Here is a 20,211-nt window from a genome sequence, read left to right on the forward strand (position 1 = left end):
AATGCAGTTGGTTTTCCTGTATTGACTTTGTATCTAGGGACCTTGCTAAATTCACAAATTCTAATAATTCATTTGTAGTTCACTGTGCATAGTCTACATGTACAGTTATATGATCTGCAAACAAAGATAATTCTATCTGTTCCCTTCTAATCCTTAGACATTTCTTTTTCTTGCCTTAGTGTATGACTTATAAGTTTGAGCATGCTAAGAGGTATGAATAAGTGAATATCTTGTATTATTTCATCTTAGGCAGAAAGTTTTCAGTATTTCCCAACAGAGGAATTTATGCTTGCTGTAAATTTTTTGTAGATAGCTTTTATTGGATTAAGAAAGTTTCCTTCTATTACTACTCTGCTAAGAGTTCGACTGTGTGGATCACAATAAACTGTGGAAAATTCTGAAAGAGATGGGAATACCAGACCACCTGACCTACCTCTTGAGAAACCTGTATGCAAGTCAGGAAGCAACAGTTAGAAGTGAACATGGAACAACAGACTGGTTCCAAATGAAAAGGAGTACATCAAGGCTGTATATTGTCACTCTGCTTATTTAACTTATATGCAGAGTACATCATGAGAAACACTGGACTGGAAGAAGCACAAGCTGGAATCAAGATTGCCGGGAGAAATATCAATAACTTCAGATATGCAGATGACACCACCCTTATGGCAGAAAGTGAAGATGAACTAAAAAGCCTCTTGATGAAAGTGAAAGAGGAGAATGAAAAAGTTGGCTTAAAGCTCAACATTCAGAAAACTAAGATCATGGCAACTGGTCCCATCACTTCATGGGAAATAGATGGGGAGACAGTGAAAACAGTGTCAGACTTTATTTTTTGGGGCCTCAAAATCACTGCAGATGGTGACTGCAGCCATGAAATTAAAAGATGGCTTACTCCTTGGAAGGAAAGTTATGACCAACCTAGATAGCATATTAAAAAACAGAGTCATTACTTTGCCAATAAAGGTCCGTCTGGTCAAGGCTGTGGTTTTTCCAGTGGTCATGTATGGATGTGAGTTGGACTGTGAAGAAAGCTGAGCACTGAAAAATTGATGCTTTTGAATTATGGTGTTGGAGAAAACTCTTGAGAGTCCCTTGGACTGCAAGGAGATCCAACCAGTCCATCCTAAAGGAGATCAGTCCTGGGTGTTCATTGGAAGGACTGATGCTGAAGCTGAAACTCCAATACTTTGGCCACCTCATGCGAAGAGTTGACTCATTGGAAAAGACCCTGATGCTGGGAGGGATTGGGGGCAGGAGGAGAAGGGGATGGCAGAGGATGAGATGGTTGGATGCCATCACTGACTCGATAGGCATGAGTTTGAGTAAATTCCGGGAGTTTGTGATGGACAGGGAGGCCTGGCATGCTGCGATTCATGGGGTTGCAGAACTGAACTGAAGAGTTTTTTTTGTTGTTGTTTTTTTTTTTGAACTGAAGAGTTTTAACATGAATTTTATCAAATGTTTCTCCTCTGTTGAGATAGTGATGCAGTTTTCCCCTTTAATTTTCTTAATATGCATTGTTTGATTTTCCAAGTTAAACCTTTGGATTCCTTACATAAACCAGACTTGGTTGTCATGCATTATTCTTTTTATATATTACTAGATCCTCTTTACCAAATTTAAAAAATATTTTTAGGACTGCTTCATGAGAGAAATTAGTCTATAATTTTCCTTTCTTGTAATGAAATTATCAGATTTTTGATTATCAAGTTTATCCTGGACTTAGGATAAACAAAACTTAGGAATATTTCTTTCTTTTTTCAGTATTCAAAAGTTTGTATAATATTGGTGCTGTTTTTCCTTAAATGTTTAGGGGAACTCATCAGTGAAATTATCTGGATCTAGTGTTTTCTTTGTGGAAGTATTTTAATTAGAGATTCAGTGTCTTGAATAGAGTAGGACTTTTCAGGTTTCCTCTTTTTGTAACAGTTTCATCTAGACCTTTAATTTATTATTATTATTTTTTTTTAGTTCTACCAGTTTATTGCTACCAACCCATCTCCCTCCACCCTCGTGCAGACATGCTCAGTCATGTAACCCCATGGACTGCAGTCCTCCAGGCTCCTCTGTCCATGGACTTTTCCAGGCAAGAATACTGGAGTGGGTTGCCATTTCCTTCTCCATAGACCTTTAATTTATTAATGTGAATTTAATAATATCCTTTTATTATCTGTGAACTCTAAATTATGTCCCCTATTTCATTTCTGATACTGATTTATTGTGCCTTTAATGAGCTTTGCCTGGGAGTTTATCCACTTTGTTAATTTTTTCCAAGAACTGACTTCTGGCTTTATTAATTTTCTTTATATATGTTTTCCATTTCACTGATTGCTGCTTTTTTCTTTATTATTTCCTTTAATTTTAATTTGCTGGGGATTATTTACTTAGTCATTATGACTTTTTGAGATATACTCAAAACAGTGACTTTCAACTTTATTCTTTTCAGAAGTCTAGTTTTCTGTCTAAACATCCATTTTCCCCCCAGAAATTTTGATATGTTGTATTTTCATTGCCATTCAATACAAATTGTTTTCTAATTTTCTTGGTAATTTTTTTTCTTGCTCCAAGGGCTATAAATACATAGCTTAATTTTCAAATATTTGGGCATTTTTCTTCCCAACATTAAGACAGAAATTTCCGTTTAACTGTTTTATCTCTTAGCAGCTCCTTTCTGCTTGGTTTCTTGGTGTCATGGTTTTTCTTGCTTGTGCGTAGCTTAGGAATTGACTAATACTTCAAGGAGAAGTGATGCACAAGATGTTGATCTTGTTTGTCTATTAAGTATTCTCTTTCAGATCATTGTCTGGCTGCCTTGGTGGTTTTTTGTCTCTTTAGTTGAGTGAGGACTACCACAGTTTCTAGATTGCCCGTTTCTGTGTAACATTAAAACTCTGTGAAGCAGATCAGCAAATATTCCAAGGAGAATGTGATGACAAATATAGGGCTTAATCTCCCTTCTGAAACACTGTCTCAGTTGTTTAGTGTTAATGTGAAATAACTGTTTTATGTGCTGTTTCATCTATAGTTCTCCAGGCAGGAATACTGGAGTGGGTAGCCATTCCCTTCTCAAGGGGATCTTCCCAACCCAGGGATCAAACCTGGGTCTCCTGCATTGCAGTCAGATTCTTTACCATCTGAGCCACCAGGGAAGCCCGTAGTTGTTCTCAGACGTAGGCTATTCCATCCCGCAGACTTCTTAATATTTTTATATAATCAGATAGCATTTCTTCTTTTGCTGTTGTGCATGCTGTTTTCTGTTGTGTGTATTATTCTGTATTATATTTTTCAAAAATGTTTTGGGGAGAATTCCCTTTATATTCTCTATCTTGCTATTGTGTATTTAACACTTTTTTTTTCCTTCTAGGAAATAATAAATTGTGCATTTAATTTTTCCCCTTCAATTTTCTTAATTCTCCATTTCATAATAAAACAGTATTTATTGGCCTTCCCTATTTCAGATATGAATGTTAGTATGGTGTTTCATCCTTTCACCCTTTCCAGATTACTTTAGGTAGATTGTACACCCACACAACATGCTACAAAAATACAACTCGCTTAGACTTAACTATAGGTTGTATTGGTTTTAGTGCTCATCCCAAGTGTATTCCTGATTACTTTCTTTAGGTATATGGTATGTATCTGAGAGTGTTTTTCATGATCTGAAGACTTCTATTTTCAACTAAGGAAATTTTATTATACAGGCATACCTTGGAGATAATGTGGGTTAGATTCCAGACCACCCCAGTAAATTCAATATCACAATAGAGTGAGTCACACAAATTGTTTGGTTTCCCAGTGCATATAAAAGTTATATTTACACTATATTGTTGTCTATTAAGTGTGCAGTAGTATTATGTCTTAAAAAACAAAGTGCATAGCTACATTTAAAAAGACTATTGCTAAAGAACACTAGCTATCTGAGCCTTTAGCAAGTCATAATTTTTTTTTGCTGGTGGAGGGTCTTGCCTTGATGTTAATGGATGTTTACTAATCAGGGTGGTGGCTGCTGAAGATTAAGGTGGCCTTGGCAATTTCTTAAAATAAGACAACAGTGAAATCTGCCACATTGATTCCTTGCACAGATTGTTTCCTTTCACAAACGACTTCTCTGTACTAGGCAATGCTGTTGGATAGCATTTTACCCACAGTAGAACTTCTTTCAAAATTGGAGACAGCCCTCTCACACTCTGCCATTGCTTTATCAATCACGTTTATGTAGTACTGTAAATCCTTTGTTGTCATGTCAGCAGTCTTCATAGCATCTTCACCAGGAGGAGATTCCGTCTCAAGAAACCTCTTTTCTCGTCTGTAGAAGCAACTCCTTATCTGTTCAAGTTTTACCATGAAAGTGCATCAGTTTAGTCACATTTTCAGGTTCCACTTCTAATTCTAGTTGTCTTCCTGTTTCTACCACATCTGCGGTTACTTTCTCCACTGAAGTCTTTGAACCTCTCAATGTTATGCATGAGGGTTGCAATTTACTTCCTCCAAACTTTGTTTGGTTTTGATATTTTGACGTCTTCCCATGAGTCATAAATGTTCTTAGTGGCATTTAAAATGGTAACTCCTTTCCAGATTTTCAGTTTACTTTGCCCGGATGCATCACAGGAATCACTGTCTGTAGCTTTACAAAATGTACTTCTTAAATAATAAGGCTTGAAACTCTTACACTCTTTGATCCAAATTTAGCATAATTCTTAAGGACCCTAGGATTTTCAGAATGGTGAATGAGCCTTGACTTCAGCTGAATGTCACCAGCTGTATTAATCCCTGCCAAGAGAGTCAACCTGTCCTTTGAAGGCAGGCATTGACTTCTCCTCTCTAGCTCTCAGAGTCCTAGATGACATCTTCTTCCAGTGGAAGGCTGTTTGTCTACATTGAAAATATGTTGTTTTGTGTAGTCACCTTCATTAATTATCTTAATTAGATCTTCAAAATAACTCATTTCATCTTCTGTATCAGCTACTTCACCATGCCCCTTTATGTCAGGAGGTGACTTCTTTCCTTACACCTCCTGAGCTAACCTCTGCTGGCTTCACATGTTTCTTCTGCAGCATCCTCACTCCTCTCAGCCTTCACAGAATTGAAGAGAGTTAGGCCTTGCTCTGGATTAGACTCTAGCTTAAAGGACTGTTGTGAATGGTTTGATCTTCTATCCAAACCACTCAGACTTCCTCCACATCAGCTTTAAGGCTGTATCGCTTTCTTATTATTTATGTGTTCATTGGAGAAGCACTTAATTTTCTTCAAGAATTTTTCCTTTGCATCGACAGCTTGGCTAATGTTTGGTGCTGGAAATCTAGCTTTTGACATGCCTTCCTCATTCAGCTTAATCATTTCTAGTTTTTGATTTAAAGGAGACATGTGTGACTGTTGCTTTTTCTTGAAACACTTAGGAAGACACTGTAGGGTTGTTAATTGGCCTTATTTCATTATTGTTGTATCTCAGGAGGAGATGGGAATGGCTGATTAGGAGAGCAGTCAGAACACACACATTTATCCATCAAGTTCACAGTCTTATTATGGGTGTGGTTCAAAACTATTATAGTAGGAATATCAAAGGTAACTGATCACAGATCATCATAACAAATATAATGAAAAAGTTTGAACTGTTGTAAGAATTACCAAAATGTGTCACAGAGGCACAAAGTGAACAAATGCTGTTGGAAAAATGATGACAATAGACTTGTTTGGTGCCACAAACCTTTAATTTGTGGAAAAAAATAGAAATGTATCTGTGAAACATAATAAATTGAGTTGTACCAGTACCTTGAATTATTGCATCATCCTATTTTTGTTAGTTCTTAGGAATGCTGGTTACTATATGTTGATCTCTGCTTTTTATCATCCATTTTAATCACCTTTAACATTTTAATTCTTTTGTCTTACCTCTTGTTATTCTCAGAAAGTTACATGAGTTTTCACCTCCATCTCTCTTCTGATCTTATGCAGTTCCAGTTCTGTTTTTTTTTTTCCCCTCTAAAATGCATGTTTTAAGTTTGTAATTGTATTTTTTCTTCTTTATAGTCTCTATCCAGACTATTCTCTATCCAGAGATTACAAATGAACCATAGGGCCAGGTCTGGCAGGTTGATATATTTTGTGTGTGATATTTTAAAATTTTTTTTAAAAATTAGGGTGTTTTGTGTTAAAATCTGATTTATAGCTTCCTAAACCAAATTTCTAGTGTATTGCAATTTCTTACTTAAATTGTTTTTCCAGCCTTGGAAGAGATCTCCTGGCATCTTTTATGAGGAATAGCATTTATTCCTGGGTAAATTTAAGCAGTTTGAAGTTTCTCAGAAGCAGTAAGTGAGAGAAGTATAGCATGTGATATGCTGCTTTCACAACTCTTCCAAGTCTTAACTTCTGCCCTCTGCTAATTTCAAAATCCCACAGTGAAAGAGCACTGTGCCATTTATTTCCACCTGTACACATTCCATTATTTGATTATAGCCTTAGACAGGTGAGGAATGGAAAGCTCAGGATAACTCTTGTCTACCACTGTAAGCATTTCTTCACTTTTCCTTTCTGATAAACAGAATCTTCAGAGAGGGTGAATGGATAGCAAAGTCCAGAGATCTTTCTCTGATCTCAACGTTTCACCTAAGCTTTGATTTATCATTGATTTGCACACTTATATATTAGGTTAACCTCAGATGAATTTAGTAAAAGTTTTAAATATATGCTAAAATTACATATTATAATATGTAATTACAAAGTGATATATTGAGCAAGTTCCGGGAGTTGGTAATGGACAGGGAAGCTTGGCATGCTGTAGTCCATGGGGTCGCAGAGAGTCAGGCACGACTGAGCAACTGAACATATGCTAAGATTTTTTTTTTTACCTCATTGTTACTTTACATCTTTCCCATTTGAATGCACCTTATTGTGTGGAATATTACACAGTTAGGAATTGTAGTGAAGTTAGTTTTATTGAGGTTTATGCTTTTATTTCTACAGGTCCTGCTCAGTCTGGAATTCTGTCAGATCGGGAGGTAGTCAATCTCTTTCTTCATTTCACTGTCAATCCTAAACCCCGTGTTGAATACATTGATCGACCGAGATGCTGCCTCAGAGGAAAGGAGTGTTGCATCAATAGGTTCCAGCAAGTAGAGAGCCGGTGGGGCTACAGTGGCACGAGTGACCGGATCAGGTATCTGCCATATTGAAGTCTCAGGAATGGGCAGGGCAGTGATTAGCCTTTGACTCTCGTTCATATCCTGGGAGATGATTAACCAATTTTATTTTATACTTTGTTTAATACATGTCTAACTTGATACAGCAATAAGGGAGGCTTACTGGTCTCCTTACTGAATTATGAGCGAGGGAATCTTTTAGGAAACAAAGTAAGGAAGGATTGAATGGAGCTATGAGTTTTGTAAGGATTGTCATGGTGGGGAGCTGAAGTCTAGACCTTAATTGATCAGACACTGTTTTAACAGTCTTGGGGCTACAGTTTAATATATTGAGCATTAACTCGGTTTAGTTTAAGTTTTTTCTTTGCATAGATGTTACATGGAAAATATCTCAGTATACATTTATAACAATTTCAAATGGGAAAAAATTTTTTAATCTTAAAAGATGTATGCATATAATCCTTTTGGAATTTATATTTGCCCTAGTGTGTTTCTTAGGCTAAATGTGAAAATAGGATATGTATCTGTTTTCATAAAACATACCTTTTGGATTTTCACATATTGAATGTTAATAACACTTTGGTGTAAAACTAGAAACTAATAGCAAGTTTGTTTAAAATTAGAACTCCGAGGTGCAGAGGACTCCTATAAATATTGGGTTAAAATAGAAATAAAAATGCATTTGTGGCCTATTTAGTAGTAATTCACACAGTGAGAATACTATATATGAAAACTTAGGGGATGAGGCCAAAGCATCACAGAATTAGCAATAATTAACTACTTTTACTAAATAGAGTAGAAATAAATGATTTAAACATTTCACCCATGAAGCTAGAAAATGAATAGCAAAAAACCATATGAAAAGAGAAAAGAAATAGATAAACATAGAAATTAATGAATTAAAAATAGTAGAATTGCTAAATCCATAAGCTGGTTCCTGAAAAGACCAATAAAGTAAACCTCTAGCAAAGGTAATAAAGAAATTACATCTACAAATAATGGAATATAATCATATACTGAGGACGTTTTTATTTTAATTCTGGGTTTACTCTGTGCTAATAAATTGAACATCTTCATGGAATGGATCATTTTATAGGCAAATATAAATAATCACAATTGCCTGAAGAAGAAAGCCTGACTAGACCAGTTACCATGGAAGAAATTAAAAGTTATCAAAGAACTGTCCCTTCACAAGGTGGTTTTGACAGGTGAGTTTGATCAGACCTTCAGGGAACAAATTGTTTCCTTGAACATTGACAGAAGAAAATACTTCTTGGTTAATTATTGAAGGAAGCCTAACCCTTATACAGGAATCTAACAAGCTCAGTGATATAGAAAAGACATCCTACCTAAAATAGCAGTACCTCACAAGGATAATACTATAGAAGCAAGTAGATGTAAATCAGAAATAGGTGTACATCAACTATATTCCAATTTTAAAAAAAGATAAATCAGAGTTGGAAAAATACCTCCAGTGGAGATAAATATGCAAGATCCAAGTTCTGACTTCTTAAGTTTGGTTCTGAAGCTGTAAAGTTACAGAAATTGAAGTGTTTATAACATGAAAGACACACATATTGCTCAGGAGAAGGGTGGCCATTCCAGATAAAGAAACTTAAGAGAAGTTCTTCCTGTGGTTTCTTAGAAAGAGGACACTGAGCAATGCATTGAACATCTTTTAAGTAACATCCATCCAACAGTGAGTTTTGTAGGACTGTTCCTAATAAAGTCCATCAATGGAAAAGGAGTGCAAAGAAACCATAAAAGGGAAGGTTTGTTTGGAGATTGAAAGAATGGTTCAATACTAGGAAATGTGTTACTTTAACTCACCATGGTAGCAGATCAAAGAAAAATAAACAGTGTATATGGATAGATGTCAAAAACTTTTGATAAAATTTCACCCTCAATCCAGGTATAACCATTAATAGGCTAGGTCTAGAGGAATACTTACTTTAACACAATAGACTATTGAACCCTCAAGATAGGGGTGCCTGGTAACCTTGCTGTTTTCAGCAGTTTTCTTTTAACACTGATTGATGTAGGCATAAAGGATAAAGAAATATAGTAATTAGCACAGCATTGTAAATCAAGTATATTTCAATATAAATAAATAAATAAATATTGGAAAGGAAGAGTCTTTTTCATTTTTTGCAGATAACGTCTGTTAGTAGTTCTGTACTCCCATCAGATCTAGTTCTCCCTCTTTTATAATGAATATTTTGTATTCCCCCTTTAGTAACCTGAAATGAAATTTATAGTGTGTTTCTTTTTCTTTTTTTCTTTTAAGAGTAACTTTTTCTTGTATATTTAGTTTTAGCTTTTTCTCTAGTTGCATCGAGCGGGAGCGACTCTCTAGTTGCAGTGCCTGGGCTTACTGCAGTGGCTTCTCTTGTTGCAGAGCACAGGCTCAGTAGTTGTGGTGCTCGGTAGTTGTTAGTTGCTCTGCACATGTGAAATCCTCTCAGGGGTTGAATGCGTGTCCCCTGCAGATTCTTTATCACTGAGCCACCAGGGAAGCCTGTGTTCCTTTTTTTTTTTAAGTGGTATAATGGCTTAGTTGTAATATAAAGGAAAATAAATATAACTGATAGTAAAATAAAATACATATAGGCACTTGGGCAGCAACAAATGACAAGAAGCAATCAGACATAGTACCTGTGCACACCAGCACACAGACAGCTGCAGGTGCAGAGAACAGGATGTGGAGTGCTGCTGCCAATTTTGTCATTTTCTTTAAAGGTTTTCAAGCAAAGCACATTACAGTTCATTCTATTTTTCCATGTTTGAGAACTCATCTACTCACTAGAATTTATTCGTAACCCCCAAATCAACACCAGTAGCACGTTCTCAGTCATTCCCGGGAAAGATTTGAATCATTCTTAGAATTTAAGATTATACTCCACGTAAGTCGGGTATGTGTGTTGTTGTTTCGTCGCGAAGTCATGTCTGACTCTTGCGACACCATGGACTGTGGTCCTCCATGCTCTTTTGTCCATTCTTGTCTGGGATTCCCCAGACAAGAATACTGGGGTGGGTTACCATTTCCTTCTCCAGAGGGTTTTCTCAACCAGGGATTGAACCCTCATTTCCCGCATTGGCAGGAACCTCCAGGGAAGCCCGGGGTGTGTATACATATTCCCCCAAGAGCAGTGGTTTAGTATTTGCTGATTCTGTGTTTGTAAAAACTATAAAATAAAACTACCACAAACAGAATTGACCAAAATTCTGCTTCTTTGATTTGAATTGTAATCACCTCTTATAAAAGTCAGTGAATATTAAAACTGCCGTAAAAATCTTTGGTCTATAAATAAGTTTTAATTAGATGCAAGGCTCATAGATAAAAGTAGGTTTTTTATCTGCATGAATTCTGACCAGACACTTGAACTGATTGGGGTTCTTTGTTTTTGGAGCCTGTCCCAAGCATTGCAGTAAACCTAGTGGCCCTGGCTGCCTGCTAGTAGTGCTTCATAATCCTCATGAAAATAGAGCATATCTCCTTGGGGTAGAAAGCCTTTTGAGAACAAGTAGTCAACCCAGACAGCTTCAGGATCAGTAAAAATCTGTTAGAACCAATAAAAAAGAATACTGGTCAGTTACAAAATGTATATGCAAAAGCCAGTGATGTTCTCATGCCATTAAAATTCCATTACAGGGATGGATGGTGCTGGTGGTTAGCAGCAGTGTGAGTGTGCTTAATACCACTGAACTAGGGACTTTAAAATACTTAAGATTGTACATTTTGTTATATATTTTGCCACGATAAAAATTTTTAGGGAGTTCCCTGGCAGTCCAGTGGTTAGAACTTAGCACTTTCACTGCAGAGGCCCAGGTTCAATCCCCGGTCAAGGAAACTAAGATCCTGCCAGCCACACACCACAGCCAAAAAAAAAAAATTTAATGTTTGAATTTTCATTTATAATAGTAAAAACAAACCCACCTGCAATAGTAACAAATAACAAAGTAGCAGAATCAAATCCTATAGGAAATGTGCAGTGTGGTATACCACCTAAAGAACTGAAGAACTTTGACTGAAATAAGACAGTGTCTTTCCAAACTAACCTCTGTGTTATGCAGTTCCTTATAGAGGTCGCATGTTTTTGGTAGGGAGGGGTGGGTTGGCAAAACTATTCCAAAATTAATCTGCAAAAATATTTCTTTTAAGAGAGTGGTATTAATAAAATATGAAAAATATTGTAAAGCTATTATAAGATAGTATATATACAGAGTTCAGAAACCAATCTAATGTAAATGAACATCAGAATGTGAGGCAAGAATTAACCACTAGGAAAATAAAGTTCAGTCTTTACTGATGCCATCTTCCAGCGTTTGCATAAATTAGAATTTTAACATTAAAAAAATGAAACTGAGAAAGTGTTGGAACAGAGTGTTTATTATAAGGATGAGATTGGCCTTTCTAAACTTTGCATAGATCATAATTGGACTACAAATAAGTCAGAATGTTTAAGTCCAAAACCACCATAAAATTGAAAGATAAATGACAAATGAAACTTTCTGAAATGGATGTTATTGACAAAGCATGAGCTTTCAAATCCACATGAAAAAGACACTCCTCAGCCAAGAAAAATGGGGAAAGAACATGAGTGGGATTTTCATTAAAAGAGAAAATCCAGTAGATAGTATGCATATAAGCAAATGTGCTAACTCATTAATAGTGGTGGTGGTGGTAGTTTAGTCACTAAGTCATATCCAACTGTTGTAACACCATGGACTGTAGCCTACCAGGTTCCTTTGTCCATGGAATTCTCTAGGCATGAGTACTAGAGTGGGTAGCCATTTCCTTCTCCAGGGGATCTTCCTGATCCAGGTATCGAACCCAGTATCCTGCATTGCAGACAGATTGTCTACTGACTGAGCTAAGGGGGAAGCCCAAGCTCATTAATAATCAAATATAAATAGAATTTGTTAGTCAGTTTCTCAACAGTAAAAAGATGATACTTGTAGTTGTTGAGAGTGAGATAGCAGTGATTTTCATTCCTTGTTGGGTGTAAAGTTTTATAATCTGCCCAGAAAGCAGTTTGATAAAGTTCATCTAATGCCTTAAGAATATACCTTTTATTTTCCCCAGAAAATCTCCTTACAGCAGTTTATTCTAGGAAATAGTCAAGGCACTGTGAAATGATTTAGCTATAAGATTGTTCATCATGGCATTGTTATATAACAACAAAAATTGCAAACAACCTAGATTATCTAACATATAGGAATTAGTTAAATATAATGAATCAGTAATAACCTTTCACCTTTTTATATGAAGTTATAAAAATATATACTGACATGGTTTTTAAAATAGCACATGTATATTCACAGAAAAAAGTCTATTTTTCTGTTCTTTAAAAATAGAAGTTAAAAAAATTAAAAAAAAAATTAAAATAGAAGTAAAAGTCTGAAAGGGAAATGCACCAAATTAAAAATGAAGTTATCTCTAGATAGTATGTTTAGAGATGCTTCAAATTTTTCCTCTTATTTGTTTAGCTGCATTTTCTAACTTTTTAAAATAGTATATTGCTTTTTTATAATAAAAGCTATATTATAAATTTTAAAAATTTTAAGGAGAGTCTCATACTGGGAGTTTTAGCATAATGTTTAAGAGCGTGACTTTTTGATTCATGCAGCCCTGGGGTTGTGTCCTAGCTCAGGTATGCAATTTTGATCCAGGCAAGTTGATATCTCTAAACCTCAGTTTCTTCAACTATAAAAACTGAGGATGATAAAAAATAATACTGTTACTTAGTTTATAGAACTGTTATGACTTCATGTAAAGAACTGGGCTCAGTGCCTAACACAGGAAGGTCTCATAAAGTGGTAACGGCGTGGGAGTAGTAATAGTAAACTTAAACTTGTGACTTCAGTTCTTGAAGCATGAAATGCTGAGGATAACGCCTATTTCTTATTATACAATCATTTGTGCCATTTGTGCTTGATGCTAGTTTTCTTACATTTGTAAATAGAGTGAGGTGGGTCTGTTTCTTAACTATAGTGACCAGACTGGACCTGCTCGTTGCTCTAGCGTGGAGTCCCATTCTGATCCGCCTGTGTAACTCGGGTCCTCTGCGCAAGTTCTCCACCACCTATGCTGTTACAGCAACCTGCTTCCTTCACAATTCTTAGCACAATTTGTAATTAATGATTTAACTCTTTTGTTTACTTATCTATAATCAGTGTCCTCCACATAAGTGCAGTAGGGCCGGAGACTGTCTTGTTGACCATTATTTCCTCAGGGCCAGGCGCAGTGCCTCCGTTTAATAGGCCCTCAGTAAGCAGTCATCCAGCTGAGGAATTGTCAAAGTTTGGGATGTTGCTGGTTGACACATCTGTGTTCATGAAGGAGATGTGCAGGCAGATGTGGACTAAAATTACCACAACAGAAGTGGGCATGTAGGCTGAAATGCTTGACTCAAAGGTGTATAGTACAGGCAACAAATTCTAGTTAAGTTCCCATTAAGTTACTCTAGCTAGAGGTTTTTGGTAAGCAAAAGACATTTCTAAGGATGTTTAATTTTTAATAGTTTTCTTTATTATGAGTAAAGTTAGATGTGCTGAGTAACACTTAAAAAATGTATAAGCCTTTAGAACATGAATGCTTATTGAATTTTGTATGTTATTTGATATTTGGCCTCATTCCCTCAGGTTCACAGTTAACAGAAGAATCTCTATAGTTGGATTTGGTTTATATGGCTCTATTCACGGTCCCACGGATTATCAAGTGAATATACAGGTACACTTTTTTCACCCACTCTATACCATCTGAAATATATAACAAGTGTAATTTTGCAGTAAGATATTGTTTGATGAATAAGTTTCAGTATAATTATCAAAGGCATCAGAAAGCCTACTAGTATTATTTTAAGCCTAGAGGGTTCCTTTTTACAATTGATCTAAATGTGTGGTTTCAGAAAATTGGGGTCCTGGGGCTCTTAAATGAAGCATTCACTATAAGGAGCTCTCCTTTGTCCAGGAACCCCCTCTGTTAGCCCTTCCTATCTGCACTGGTTATCTGCAAACACCCACCTGCTTTCTTCGTGATACTTGAACTCTAGGGCATGAAACTGCCTAATTCCCTATAACTCAGGTGACATCTCTGATCTTTGATGATCTGACTGTGCCCTGCTCCATTCTTAGGTCTGCTCCACCTTAGTTTTTTCAGATAAGGCATGATCACTCACCCTTGGAAGAAAGTGAAAATTCTCTCTCCTTCCCTCTCAGTCTACCAATGTTCTCCACACTTTCCATTGCATGCCCTAGTTAGTAAAATTATTTTTGAAACACATCCACATTGTACTTTTATCTACTATACACATATACCCATGCAGTACTATACTAATTTTATACATAAATAAAAACAAAACAAAGGAAAAAAGGAAGTAAACAATATTTCAGACTTCCATCAACAGAAAAAACTGCCCTCTCCAAAATGTTATTAATATTCTATTTTTAATAGTGAAAACATGAGTGAACTTTGTGATCAAAATGCATCATTGGTCTTCAGGACCACAGGACAATTCAAAGACCTTGTCTGATGACACCCAGAAAAGATACTTCACTTCCTCCCAAAGACTCACAAAGTAGCGCAGTCGTGTCCAACTCTTTGTGAACCTATGGACTATACAGTCCATGGAATTCTCCAGGCCAGAATACTGGAATGGGTAGCCTTTCTCTTCTCCAGGGGATCTTCCCAACCCAGGGATCAAACCCAGGTCGCCCACATTGCAGGTGGTTTCTTTACCAGCTGGGCCACAGGGGAAGCCCAAAAATACTGGAGTGGGTAGCCTATCCCTTCTCCAGTGGATCTTCCCAACCCAGGAATCGATCCCGAGGTCTCCTGCATTGCAGGCAGATTCTTCACCAACTAAGCTATCAGGGAAGCCCCCTCACAAAGACACCTCATTCCAATTAGAAGAATTGCTTTATTGGCTGGCTAATGAAATCATGCTTATTTTTAAATCCTGTCCACTAAAATCTAGTGAAATTCAGCTATAAATTTATATCATTCATATCAATTCATTATTCTTATAAATCAGAAAGTTACAGTTTTAATATTTTTAACAAATAGGTTCAAAAGCCACTGAAATTTATTTATCTGAAAGATTTTAAAGGTTAGAAAATAAAAAATCACAGAAGACCTCTGAGGGGTATAAAGATTTTCATGATCACTCCTGGTTTTACTGTATGTATTGTCGAGATCCTGTCTAATAGGATCCGTAAACCCACTTAGGCAGACTCTGTAATCTGCCGGCCTGGGAGAGCGAGGGCCCCACGATCATTCTCTATGGCTGAAGAGCCTTCTCTTCCTTCAGTGTCCCTCATGTGTTACATGAGACCCCAGAGCTCTTGTTTACAAACTGAGGGAGGGCATCAAGGTTATAGGTGTACTTAGCTGATAAAATAGAGAATGAATAGAAATAGAACTTCTCTTTATGTTCTTCTGCTGAGTGACTGGTCTTATGCACCCTCTAGATACATTACCAGATAGATCTCCCTGGGTTTGAATTTCAACTCTCCTGTCTCCACGGTGTAACTGGGCAGATTATGTGACCCCTGTAAGCCTCAGTTTCCTTGTTTACTTTGATAGGCATAGTACCTCCATTATAATGTTCTGAGGACCAGTTGAGAAGATGCCTGTAAAGTGTTTGAAAGAGAGTCTGTTGCTATCATTGTTGCTCTAGTTTTATAATTTGATTCTCACAATAGCCTTAGGAAGAAGGCAAACAATTTTTTTCCCAAATTAAAAGATAAAACTGAGGTTCAGAGAAATGAAGTGACTTGCTCTAGGTTACATTGCCACAACCAAATCTCGTGTCTCCACTGCTTTCTTCCCGGGTGCTGGCATATCTTTTGTTTCTTTTTAATTTTTTACTGAACTGTGATACAGTGTGGTCCCTCCGTATCCTCGAGGGGTTAGTTCCAGGACCCCATATGGTTACCAGAATCCATAGATACTCAAGCCCCTTGTATAAAATGGTGTCATACAGTCAGCCCTCCACGTCCACAGGGACCAATTGTATATACAGAAAAGCACACTTAGTTATAAGTGTATGACTCCCTTTTCATACACTGTGGACTCACTTGTGTAACCAGCAGCCTGATGAAGGAACAGTGCATTACAGCACCCCAGACATCCCACATGATCTTTTCTGGTCTCTCTCCCCCCAAGGTGGTCACTGTCCCAATCTTCCACTGTATGTACTGGTTCAGCCTGTGTTCCTATTACTCTTTTTATCTGAAGTAGGCAAAAAGATGGCTTTGTGAGCTTTGGCTTCCGCACATACTGCCTTTGCATGAAGACTTTTCTCTTACAACCTGGACCTCTGACTTGAGCTTTTTAAACTCTTCTGTGGAGCTTCTCCACTTCCTGACAAAATAAATGTTTCCTGTCCTCCACTTCATCTCAAGCACAACTCTCCTACTGCAAGTGCTGTTCTGAATTGTCCCTGTTTACTTGTTTTCTCATGACTAGAAGCTCCTTGAGGGTGTCTCAGTGCCTGGCACAGATTATGGGACAGACAGAATTATATTTTAAATATCCACATAGGATGTTACAGGAATTTCCCAGCAACAGGACAAAGGCTAGCAAGGAGTAAAGGCTCATTTCCTTCAGGTTTCTAAAATCCACACATTCTTTAACACCAGTTCCCACGCCATCTGTCCTTTTTAGAAGCTTCTCTTCTACAGCCAAGGCCCAGTCATCTGACATCCTCCCATCCTCGCTGTGGTGAATGGGTTTTCTGACAGCATGTTTCAAGCCATCTTTGATGGTTAGAGATGGCAGAGAAAAGTGACAACAGAAAGAAGTAGAAGCCTGCTGTGCTGTTCCTAAGGGCTTCATATTCTTTTCTAGGAAACTTTGTTTCAGTTGATGTAACTTAAATTTAACTTTTCTTTTAAAAATTACAGATCATTGAATATGAAAAAAAACAAACACTGGGACAAAATGATACTGGATTCAGTTGTGACGGAACTGCTAACACATTCAGGGTGATGTTCAAAGAACCCATAGAAATCCTGCCCAACTTGTGCTACATGGCATGTGCAACTCTCAAAGTAAGAGTCTTCCCAAATGTTCGACCTGGTGAACTGTGGGGCCCGGGGTTTCCTCCTGCATGTTACAGAGCATGTGTTTCAGTAGCAGCTGAGAATCACTCACAATACATCCTTGGTGGAAGCAGGGAAGGCAGGAAGCTGGGAGCTAAATTGTACCATGGCTTTGAGAAAAGCAATGCCTCTCAGCACAGCTCTGCTTGGGAAGAAATGGTTAGTTCTCTACAAGAATCTAGCAGCCATTTGTTTGAGCAGGAGATTGCAAGTTTGATAGAAGATAAAACAGTTTTCTTTTTTAAACCATTTCACTGTTCTCTAATACCCGAGCTCTGTGTTCAATATTTTTAGTCATTAATTAGCTTGTAGCAGAAACTACAGTTTTCAGTAAATGACTTGGCATAAATTTTTATACAAGAGCTATAAAGAAATAAAGTAGATCGTTAATCTAATTGAAATGCCACGTCCAGTTGAGCTTATTAAATGAAAATTACTAATGAACCATTTGCTCTCATTTAGGGTCCAGATTCCCACTATGGCACAAAAGGACTGAAGAAAGTGGTGCATGAAACACCTACTGCTAGCAAGACTGTCTTTTTCTTTTTTAGTTCTCCTGGCAATAATAATGGCACTTCAATAGAAGATGGGCAAATACCAGAAATAATATTTTACACATAATTCATCTTTATAACATCCAGCTGAACAGTACCTAATTCAGCGTTATAATACACCTCGGCTAAACAGTACCATGCAGTCTAGTCTCAACGGCAGAAAGAACTGGTCACAAAAAAGAGTTTGAGTGTTATGAATATTTATAACTGTAAGATGAGAGACATTTTGATTTCTTAGGTAAATAAATGTTGACTTAAATCTCTGCATGATTTAACAGGTGATTTCCATTTTCTTGTAACCTTAAAGGGAAAAAAGAATAGGTTTAATTGTTTAAAAAAAACACACAGCTATTTCAGCTTTATCTTGTATAATTTCTTAAATCAGCTGACTCATGTTATTTCAGCAGTTTTATAATTGAAAGATTCTTGTTTTATGTAGCTTGTTTGTGTTTTTTGTTTGTTTCTGTTTGAACTGTTTTGAAGGTTACATAAGATGAGGTAGGTCAGTATTTCCACAGAATTCCTACTAACTCAATTTTCAGAAAATGAAGAAAGCTGACTTCATCCTTGGAGTTTTGAAATATCTGGTTGTTAGCATTTGGCATATTGCTAGAAATAGGCTTAACAAATGCCTCAGAAAATTTTGAGTGCATTTATAGAAAAAATATTTCATAATAGTCTAGTAATATATAGTACAGTTTTAAACGATAAATTGAATTTGTACAAATTCACAGTAATCTATTATGAACAGAGGATCTAAAGGTGTACTTTAAGACTGGATTCTTTATCACTTAATCTTTATCACTTTAAGTATGTATAAACTGTACCCATCTCTCTGAATGAGGCATGCTGTTGAGAATTCCCAAAATTGAAATGATGATGGTGATGGTGGTGGTTCCTGGCTACAGACATCATCAGTTCAACGTTTGGTGAATTTACACGGGAAGTTATGGAATCTTACACAGGAAGAAATGGAATGAAATACTAACATCTCTAACAACTGCATTAATATCCAACAGAATCACACCTGCTGGAAAATATACTTTCTGACCACCTACACAGTTCTGTCCAAGAAATAAGATTTAATATTTATGACCTCATTGTCACAAGTGCTGCTGCCTTAGGAGGGGAACAGGAAGTATATTGGCAGGATGATATTTATACACTTTTATAAAGCAAAATTTTTCTATAAATAACTTTCTTTTTCTTTCCCTTGAAAATGATTATCTCATTAAAAATGTATGTATAATTAAGCTCTATCAAATAGTTGTGGAAGATGTGCAGAAATCACAATTCTTTTTAGTATCAACTTAAAAAGAGTTTTTTCTAAATGGTAAATTAGGATAAAAAATTTCCATCCAAAGTAGTATTTCACTTGATATTTTCATGAAGGTAGGGAGGTGTGTTGGCGGCAGAGATCTCTTAAAATGGCTTGAGGAAAAGGGAAAATTTTCCCTATCTGGTAATATGATCTTAAGACTGTAAACCTCAGTTAACTGGAATAACTCTGAAATGTGTGGTCTGGTAAACTGAAGATTAACCAGCAAACACTTTAGTTTTGCTGGAAAATAAAACTGCAGATAATAATTCTGCCTTAAAAAGTACAGTATGCCAGAGGTAAGTTAATGTTTTTTGATGCTTGAGGTATTTCAGTTGCTTCAAGTGTGTTACACTGAATGATAATAACTGAAAGTAGTCACAGAAGGGAAAAGAAACGGAACAGTTTACTGATACGGGACATCCCCTGGAATTAAAAAAAAATAAAAACCTATTATCCTTTTATTTTTTGTTACTTGTCTTTTTTTTCTAAAAGTGTTTGCTGCGCAGTTGTGTCTGACTCTTTGTGACTCCATGGACTGTGGCCCACCAAGCTCGTCTGTCCAAGGGATTCTCCAGGCAAGAATACTGGAATGGGTTGCCAAAGACACTATTTTGAATAAAAATTCTAGTTAATTGAGGTTTAATGTTATATTTGTTTATGTGTGTGTGTGTTCAGTTGCTCAGTCGTATCTGACTCCTTGCACACCCATAGACTGTAGCCCACCAGGCTCCTGTGTCCACGGGATTCTCCAGGCAGGAATACTGGAGTGGCTTGTCCGCTCCTCCTCCCCACCCCAGCCTGATCAGCTTATCGCAGGACAGGCCAAATTTGAGAATTCTCCCTTGGCCTTGATAATACGTTGTAGTGAGGGGACAGAGCACAAACGCTGTGGACGTTTAAATTTTTTTAAACACTGGTGGCAAAGAATTTCTGCCCGAAGGGAAAAAGAACAAGAGAGGGTCAACCAGGCTTTCAGAATAAACAAATCTGGATTTAACAAGAGAAACTTTTTTTTTCCCCAGCATGTCTGTGGACTGCCATCTCTATTTGATGGCCATTTGGAGATCATTTCAAGTCCATTCCATAA

General features: G+C 36.8%; 1 protein-coding gene across 1 annotated transcript in view; it reads left to right on the forward strand.

Moving 5' to 3' along the window:
• The window catches only part of BTBD1 (BTB domain containing 1), a 46,087-nt gene extending 26,502 nt beyond the window's left edge, over window positions 1-19,585 (forward strand). Inside the window, exons 5-8 of the mRNA XM_065906174.1 lie at window positions 6,967-7,159; window positions 13,788-13,875; window positions 17,052-17,198; window positions 17,712-19,585. Of these exons, the coding sequence (XP_065762246.1) occupies window positions 6,967-7,159; window positions 13,788-13,875; window positions 17,052-17,198; window positions 17,712-17,870 (587 nt within the window). The 3' untranslated portion in view covers window positions 17,871-19,585. The remainder of the gene's footprint in view (window positions 1-6,966; window positions 7,160-13,787; window positions 13,876-17,051; window positions 17,199-17,711) is intronic.
• Window positions 19,586-20,211: the final 626 nt, after the last annotated feature.

Source organism: Muntiacus reevesi, chromosome 15 (genome assembly GCF_963930625.1).
Source record: "Muntiacus reevesi chromosome 15, mMunRee1.1, whole genome shotgun sequence".
Classification (NCBI taxonomy): domain Eukaryota; kingdom Metazoa; phylum Chordata; class Mammalia; order Artiodactyla; family Cervidae; genus Muntiacus; species Muntiacus reevesi.